The sequence below is a fragment of the Gambusia affinis genome, linkage group LG05, assembly GCF_019740435.1.
Source record: "Gambusia affinis linkage group LG05, SWU_Gaff_1.0, whole genome shotgun sequence".
Lineage (NCBI taxonomy): Eukaryota > Metazoa > Chordata > Actinopteri > Cyprinodontiformes > Poeciliidae > Gambusia > Gambusia affinis.
This window is the reverse complement of record NC_057872.1, coordinates 24,913,740-24,923,382: the sequence shown is the minus strand read 5'-3', so window position 1 is coordinate 24,923,382 and position 9,643 is coordinate 24,913,740. Positions and strand designations below refer to the sequence as shown.

Sequence of the window (9,643 nt, the reverse complement as noted above, 5' to 3'; positions counted from 1 at the left end):
TAATTGAAAGGATGGAGATTGAATGCAGAGGTGGAAAATGACTTATGTTCAAAGAAGTGTGTAACATAAGAAAAAGGAAAATCTAGACAAGTTGAAATATGTAGCACTCTGTAATAAAAGAGAAAGCAAGACTCTGAAAGGCTGCGATAAAGACGAAACAAGGGAGGGGAAGAGAGATAGGCATTGAAGGTTGATGTCAGAGGGTTGGATACATCCATTAGCCTTCCTTGCTCCTGGCTCAGTCTTGCAATACGCCCTCCCTCTCTTCCCAATTCAAGCTAGAAGAGCAAAAGAGACAGGGCTGGCACAAAGCCAGACTGGCACCAACTTCAAACATAGAGTAAGCTCAACCTCGGCGGCTTACATCAGCCCAGCTGAAGGAAGAAATAGAAGAGGACAGATGGATTGATGAGAATGAATGTGCGAGAATTGATGTGGAGAAAGAAAATCTCTCAAGACTGAGTCTCAGGTCACTTCAGGTTGGATGAGCCTGACATGAGTCTTGCCTCATGCCAGTTGAGGCTGTCCTTTGAATTTAGCACTTTTGAGATGGCTCTTATGATTTGGCATGTTGACTGGAAAAATACCTCTGTATTATTTGTAAGCAAAAAATGTCTCAACATCTGTGTTCATAAAAGAACAATATTGTAGATAAATGGAAATTTATTTTAAGTAAATTATTGTTTAATTTGAGATTTTACTCACTTCCTCTCTTTCATCTGTCTTTGCAGAACTCCATTCGACATAACCTTTCCCTCCACACTCGATTCATCCGGGTGCAAAATGAAGGAACAGGGAAGAGTTCCTGGTGGATGCTAAACCCAGATGGAGGAAAGATGGGAAAAGCCCCAAGGCGACGGGCGGTCTCCATGGACAATAGCACTAAATACTTAAAAAGCAAAGGCAGGATCAGAGGCAAGAGAGTAGGTCGTCCTGGGATTGGAGCAGGATCTACTGTAGGGGGCCTACAAAGCTCCCCAGACCATGGTAGTCCATCACGGAAAGCCCTCCCAGGGCCGGGAGTTGCATCTGGGACAGATGGAGAGTTTGACGCTTGGACTGACCTCCATTCTAGGGCTAGTTCATCAGCTTCCACCTTAAGTGGACGTCTCTCACCTATCCTAGCAGAGGGAGAACCAGAGGAACCAGAAGAAGGTGGTCTATCCTGTTCTGCCTCCCCTCACCTTTATCCATCACCAACCAGTGCCCGCTCTCCATCAATGGGGGCAGGAAATCACTGTCCTCCACTTGAACAGCTGCCTCAACTGGCTAACCTAGCAGGTGCCATAAGTTTAGATGAGCAGATGATGGAAGATGGTTATCATCATCATTGTGCACAGCAACATCAACAACATCCTGCTGTTGGCCGAAATAAGCACCAAACTTCTGTGTATCACTACAACTCTGGAATGAAGGGGCAGGTCTCCTATGGTGGAGGAGTCTACAACACAACAGGGATGGGTATTCTTCGTCACCACTCACCAATGCAGACCATTCAGGAGAACAAGGCCACCAGTTTTTCTGGAACCATGCGGGCATACTCGAGTACAAATGCACTACAGAGTTTACTGACAGGAGGTTCTGCCGCGCAACATTACGGTTCTAAAGACCTGATGCTGGGTCAGGAGAGGGAAGGCCATCCTATGTTGGGTCAAGCGAGTAATGGAGTAGGACCCAACCACCATAGCCACCGTCCCGTGCACCACAATGAAATTCATAACCATAATAGAACTCACAACCACACCACTGGTCATAATCATAACAGTGTAAGCAACCACAACCCACCTCACAGCCTTGCTCACAATGGTCACAATCTCAGCCGGAGCCATACCCACACACCGCCACGAGCGGCAGCTCTGACCCCATGTGGAAACAGCAATCAGCTACAGACTTACAGTCACAAAGCTCCCTACTTGTACAGCCCCCCATCCCATGCTCACCTTCCTGCTTCTACAACCCTCCCCCCTAACCCAGCGGGTATGCTTGGCATGCCTCAGGATTCCTGTCATGTGGCTTCCACCCCACACCCTCGTCACAGTCATTACCCAGACTCACAACACCAGGGCTTGACTAATGGACCCTACCATCATGGCCAGGGAATGGGTAATGGCAGTGTTGGGAGTAGCTACCATGGCTATCACCAGCCTTACCCTCATGACAGATTACCAGCTGACTTAGACATCGACATGTTTCATGGTAGCTTGGACTGTGATGTGGAGTCCATCCTCCTACATGACATTATGGACTCAGGGGAGGAGATGGATTTTAACTTTGACTGCTCCCTTGCTCAGGGGGTTGGGATTGGAATGGGAATGGGAATGGGTGTGACTATGGGCATGGGAATGGGAATGAGCGGTCTGGCTGGTCCACAGCAGGCCCACAGCAACCAGAGCTGGGTACCTGGCTGAACTGAAAAATAAATCCTCTAAAACTGCGGTCCAACTTTTGAAGCACTGTGCCCTACCATGACATTCCTGGCTCTGAACAAAGCCTATAGGACCAAGCATCCCTAACCTATCTTTTTTGTTGTCTTACTCTATCACCCCTACTCTGTTTAATCCCCTTCTTACTGAGAGATCGACTTCATGTCAGATTAATTTTTCTTTTGAATCAGCTGTACTGTGATGACAATCTCTCAGCTGTGCTTGCCCGGCATCGCTTCTCATTTACCATGAGAACTGAACTCTGAATGCACTTTATTGCAAGTGGGTCACATCTCACGGTGCAATGCCTTCACAGAGCAGCTCAGGCAGAGCTTGGCTTGTTTTCTAAGGTGCATGCAACATTTGACAGGAACAAGCAAGGAACACAACTAATGAAAGCGTCAGAAATAGGAACTAAAAAGGCGGATTTTTTTTCTGGTGCGGCAGAGAATAATTTACAAATTTCTACTAATGTTGATTGGATGCTTGATTACAGTGATTCTGTATTGGGGTGCAAAATGTACTCATCTAAAATTTCATAATTTCTTACAATATTTAAAAGATGAGTTCTGACAGTGATTTATTTGACATTTTTTTATTATGGTTAAAATTTATTTCAAATAAATTTATACACATGCAAATTCAGAAATTCTAATTGATTTTTCTTCTGCAGCCATGTTATTTAAATTTTTCTACATTACGTTACAAAAATTAGATTTTTTTCTTGAATGTAACATGTTAAGACTGCAATGACATTGGTTACTAAACATTGGTTACTCATAATATCATTAAATGCATGCCATCATTAGTGGCAAGCATGTAATTTGGCAAATTACAGATTTTTTATTACCTTGCTTCATCTGCACTTCTTGAACTGGTTTGTCTCTCCCCTGTCTCTGTCTGGTGTTGCAGACAAAGTGACCATTCCTCACATCAAGCCATTAATGTGGCTTGATTGAAATTCAGCATCTTGCTTTTAATCTCCAAAGTGATGCAGAGGCAATGTGTCATTATTGAGAATTTAACGTGTTGTCCTTCCTTGCTCACCCTCAGCTGTCTTTAGCATAATGCACCAGGAGCATTCAGACAAAACGGTGATTAACTTTATGTCACTCTGCCTGCCGCTCTGCTCTGAGAAGGGGCAATGTCACTGTCCACTTTCCCGCTCAAGGAGGGTAAATAATACAGAGAACAAAGCCTGTTGTTGCAGTGGGATCAGTTAGTCTCAGTTTTTATTCTCTTTGGATCAATGTGTCTGAAAAACAGTAGTGTACTCATATCGTAAATGATCTCCGTCATCTGTGTTATGTTCCTTTGTTTTCAAATCTAATAACCTGATGTTCAATCTGTAAAACAGGTGCAAAGGGAAATATTTAAAGGGACAGGTATGGATTTTTGAATTAAGGTTCTGCAAAAAGGTTATCTTCTAAAATGATACAAGAAATATATAACTGTCTTAGCATCTTCCTTAAGTCTAAATCAAGATTGGTTGAGCCTAGAGGATCAAGCTAACTTCTAGTCCAAAGTGGACTTATTTTGTCTTGAAACAAAACCTTTGATCTGAAAAGTGTACAAACTCTATTTTATAAACCTTTAAACTATTGTCACATTTGCATTGGATAGTTGTTGGGACTGACAAGGGAAATGATGGTAGGTGGTGTGCCACCAATAATCTTCCTTTTATAAAAGAATGCTAAGTGGAATGTAAATCACTCTTCTTCAGAGTAACCACCTAAAAGAATGTGTAAAAGGCAATAAAATAGTTATAAACAACAATAATGTTTCTGCTTTTTACACTTATGTCGTGTCTTAAACATTTACTCTTACCAGAAATGCTTTATAGCTTCTGTTCTCAGTATGTGTTTCGCACAGGAAGATAATTTGTGGTGCATTGCCTCCCACCTGTTTTGTGTAAAATCCACTCAATGCAAACATGACAGTGACAGATGTTTCAAAAGGTGACATGGAGGTGGTGTGGGAAAAGAGGGTGAGAATGATATACTTGAGTTAATACACCAAGATTTGATAGAAGCCATGCCAAATTTCAGAAATAATATGTTGTTTCCATTAAATATAGGCTGACATTATTTGCTTTTATCTAACCTTAATTTAACTAAGTGAACTACAAATCTCTATCTATCTATCTATCTATCTATCTATCTATCTATCTATCTATCTATCTATCTATCTATCTATCTATCTATCTATCTATCTATCTATCTATCTATCTATCTATCTATCTATCTATCTATCTATCTATCTATCTATCTATCTATCTATCTATCTATCTATCTATCTATCTATCTATCTATCTATCTATCTATCTATCTATCTATCTATCTATCTATCTATCTATCTATCTATCTATCTATCTATCGATAAATAGATATAATTAATTTTTTTTTACAGGGGTATCTTGTCATAATAATTGCAGGTACAAGAAACTCATTATAAACAATAGACATTTGATTACTGGACTACAATTTGGCCAATAATCAAATGTCAGTTTAGTCAATGCCAGTTTAGCACTAACTGCTAAGTAAATAAATTAATAAATAACAACTGTTGAAATTCACTAAAACTTATGTTCAATGCACTTAAATTGTGTTCATTAGATCTTTCTGGCTAGGCAGGGTGATTAATGGGTCAAACCAATGCGTTAAAGGTTCATAAAGCTAGTGCTCATATTAGACATTTTTTAGACTGAAGTTGTTTTAAGACAGTAGAAAACAAAATTAGTTTTGGTCTCTTTCAAACTACATAGTAGTGTCATGTTACAGGGCCATCTAATCTGGATTGATACCAACAGAATAAATAATGTGCAGGTAAGACATTAACTGAGTATGAAATTCTAGCAGAGCCACACTTCAAAAATCCTGAACTACTTCTTTTCAAAACAAGCAGTCTGAATGGTTATAATAAAGAATGGGGTCAAAATGCCACACAATCATTCACATCTAGTTTTTGTGTGTTTATTCTGTTGTCTTGTAGTTGTTGTTGTATTGTTCGAAGTCTAAGGAGCAGACGATGACAGGACTTGAAACATCATAGCATATGAATTGAATCCATTGGTGAAATTATGTTGTTATAGTGCAGTATGACTTTTCCAAGATCCAATGCCATCTGCCCCTCCCGTATGTGCTTTGCTTGGTTGTTTTGTTGGTGAGGGGGCGTGTCTGCAATTTGGTTTACCACTGGCCTTGAGAGAGCTAAAGAGAATAGGATACACCTCTTCTGAAGGTACACCAAGAAGACTCCACTTTCTGCTCCAAGCACTCATACATAAAAGAAACACATTGTAAGGGGATGAAGGGTGGAGTGGGTGTTATTTTTTCAGCCAAAGGTCAAGCATGGCACAGACTATCAGACCCAATATTGAGGTAAATTACATTTCTTTCAGGCCTTTTAGTTGCGCTGGTTCCAGTTAATCTTTGTGGAAAATGCGTGAAATTTTATAACTACTCCGACCTCAAGAAGCAGTTATGTTCTATTCTATGCTACAGATGTTTAGCAATCCCCTGCTATTGGAAAGAGAGCTATATATGATGTCGAATTTTCTTATATTTATTTATGAAAGATATCTGTCTTTGTCATTCCTAATTGTAATTGATGTACAAGTCCAATGTTGTCCATTTTCTGTTTTTTTTTAAGTTGATCTTCTCCTTTTGACAGTTTTACTGACTTTTATTTTGTAAAAAATCTCTCTCTCTCTCTCTCTCTCCCTCTCTCTCTTTCTCTCTCTACATATATATATATATACATATATATATATATAAATAAATATATATAAAATGTACAATAGTTTCTAAGAATCTCAAAAGATTATCAGTTTGCTGTCTATTTCTTTTTTTAAAAGAATGTATCTCATCATCTGGTGACTGTTAAATAAATGAAATTTAAAGAAAATTTTTTTTTTCTTATTCCCTTGTATTCTGATTTTTAAGTGTTCTTTCAGAACTGTTTTGTGTTTGTCATTACCATTTGTATTCGTAGCTACATTTTAATAAAATATGGCAGTAGCCATATATTATTATATTCTCAAAAATATAATTATATTTTATATTACTATAATATAATATTCTCAAAGTACTATATTTTGAGAATATTCACAAAAATGTAGACTATTTTATTAACATATACCAATCAATCAATCAAATTTTATTTGTATAAACCTTAATTGACAAAGTTATGTCAATTAATAAGAAAAATGGACTATCATTTTCATTAAGCTCATCATCTGTACAGATGACTTTGAACTACAAAGTAACAGTTCAGTTAATTTTTCTCCGTTGCCCAGGGAAGACACTGCTGATGTGGACTGTGGTTCATAGATGGTTTTTGAATGAATTTGGCTTTACAATCTTCTCAAGGCTGCAGTAATCTCTATTGCTTTTGCACAACTTTCCCCCCACCCCCGAGTGTCCTGGCCGGTATTCCAGGCATACAGTTTGAAGAAAATGCATCCTTACATGTGCAAGGGAATTGTTTTCACAGAAGGGATACCTGAATGAGTATCATGAGATTTACTCTGAATGTGCAGGACATCAGTGAATATCTAGCTGGACTTTCAAATCATGATCGTGTAGGCCATAGCTTAAAACCTGAGTTGCTATGAAATGTTAAAGTTTTCTAAACAACATTCTGGATTTTCATAATCCTCCAGAGTAAGATGAAGAAATATTAAAATACATCCTAATTGAATTGAGCTAAAACTTGGTTTTATTTTTGAGTGTAAAATTAAACATTTTAATGATATTCTAATTTATTGAGTTGCACCAGCATTTCTGACTTGTGCTAATGTACACTTACAGGAGATGAATTTGTCGCTTTAAATGTTTTCTTTGTTTTGACTTGTCATTTTTAAAGCATAAAACATCTCACACAAATATGATGAGTTCTGTCTGTAGTCAAATTTGAGGGTCACTATGTCATTGTGTGGGTGGCTGTTGGAATAATGACAAAATAGAGAGGATAAGAGTACTGTTGCATGTATTGTGGGAGGCATCTCTTAAATGAAAAATAAATGGAAATTGGGCGACTGTGCATGATTAAGGCAGAAATACTGAGAGAAAACAAAAAACACAACCAAATTTTTCTGGATTAGAGGTGTGTGAGTATCATAAGGCTTATGGCCCACAAATCAGTATAGGTTGGCCACAGCTGTCCGGGTCCCATTGGAGGTGTTTTCACAGGAGGAGTCTGGAGCGCAACAGCGCCATACTGCCAGGCCCCAGGGGAGTCTTCGCCTCCATGCACACACACATAAACACGTGGAGATACAGACGCCACACCAAATGTTTGTGCGCATGCATTTGAAAATATCACAAATTCACACATTTGCACAAAGAAGTGCACAGCTTCGTTATAAGACCCAACACACTTACTCAAACAGATATTTCTCACTTATATGTACACTTTTAATTGACTCCACTTGGCAAATCTTCTCTGTAGGGAAAAAAGTGAGAAGTAGAGAGAAAGAGAACAACAAAGGTGCCGGGAAAAGGCGCCAGGCGGCGTTTATTTAAAGCTAAAGATGCCTGACAAAAAAAAAAAAAAGAAAACAATTAAATAATTGGTTTTTCATGGGTGTGGGAGGTGGGATGTCTTCAAACACGGTTCAGTGACTTTATGAGATGTTTTGTAATTTTATGGATTTAGACCAGACTTAGTGTGATTGAGTGTAACCCAAAACCCAGAACCTGCCGTGAGGCCAGAGTCTTGCTTCTCTCTGTCTGTCTCCTGAGAGACAGATTTTAGGGCAGACAGGAAGGCACTTCAGTCCAGGTGCTGTGCCTCGGGGACGTTCTGGTCCTCTGCTTCTCATTATGAGAGAGGCAGAGAGAAGCCACGTTACAGTCTCATTATTCATCCATTCAAGCATCTGGAAACAGGTCCTTCCTCAGTTGGTATAGTCCTGCTGTTGCATAGACTGCCCTTGGAGCTAAGGGCTGGCAGGGGACATTGCTAACTACAAACAGACAGAGCCACCCAGGCAGGACTCCGGGGTACACATGTCCTTGAGTGCTTATGAGGAATCAGCACTTCTCACCTTCCTGCTGCAACGTCAAGAGCTGGCACATCTTAAAACATATATTTTGTTCTACAATAAAATCATTAAAATAGTACGCGTATAAAATAAGCTTTTGATTCATAAATATTTGAACACACTTCCATATGGCCTGTTCATAAATGACTTCCTTGAAGCTCTATCTGTGGTAAAATTCACAGGTTAATCTGACGATCCAAATGAAGAATAATTTCACAGATGATGAAAGGTTTTTCTTACAATTCAAAGCTTCAAACTGAATAAGGGACAAGGTTAGATGAGAGAGGGTTGAGATGGCTGAACTGTTAAAACTGTGCCACTGGGATTAAACTAAAGTTCAAACAACAAGGAGAAAAATTACATTTCTTTTGCAGAATTTCAGTACTTAACAATATAGAGCACCACAAACACTGTAGGTTTGTGGGTTAGGTACTGTTAAAATCCCTTATTTAGTCTGAATATTTCATTACAAATAGAGCATAAATCAAAATAATAAAGCATAATCACCAGTCTCAGAGTCAGAAGACAGTTTGTAGTAATGATCAGTAACCATTGTGACTGCTGCCAAAGCAGAACCTTTCCAATAGTTTTGCAAATGATGAAATTGTGATATTTTTGCAGCTATTGCAGATGCAGAAAGTGGAGCTTGCTCAGAGCACTTCTCATAGTTTGCCCTTGAATTTTCCAGGTGTGGCCTGCATTTATATGAAGCCTCAATAAGTCAAAACTGTGTAGAAACACATTTTGCTGCAGTCGCAACTACCAAGTTTTATAGCATACAGATATTAGCTTTGCACATCTACAGACGGAAATTTGTGCCTATTATTCTTTGCGTAAGCTGAGTCAGATTGAACAGACCATTAGCACAACTTTGTGATGGTCCTCTAGGTAACTAGAGCAGAGATTTTTGTTAAAATGTGAGTACTGTGCAGGCTAACTGTGGATGTGCATGCAGCAAAGGCGAATGATTCAGACGTGTCGACTCCTGAGTCAAATGACATGTGCAGCTGACCCAAAAAACATTATGAATAATACTGTATGAGCACATAGTCATCAGTAAGTTTCCCAACTGCTTCCAAGTTTGGTGAGTTCTTAATATTAGGCTCAGTAATATTTGAAATTTTAAGAAAGCATTCATTTGTGAGTTGGAGATTTTTTATTTTTTTTAACCTGT

The 9,643-nt window shown here is 39.0% G+C and overlaps 1 protein-coding gene across 1 annotated transcript in view; it reads left to right on the top strand.

The window, feature by feature from the left end:
* Positions 1 to 6,140, top strand: part of LOC122831651 (forkhead box protein O3-like) — a 36,712-nt gene extending 30,572 nt beyond the window's left edge. The window contains exon 2 of the mRNA XM_044118014.1: positions 732 to 6,140. Coding sequence (XP_043973949.1) covers positions 732 to 2,408 — 1,677 coding nt within the window. The 3' untranslated portion in view covers positions 2,409 to 6,140. The remainder of the gene's footprint in view (positions 1 to 731) is intronic.
* Positions 6,141 to 9,643: the final 3,503 nt, after the last annotated feature.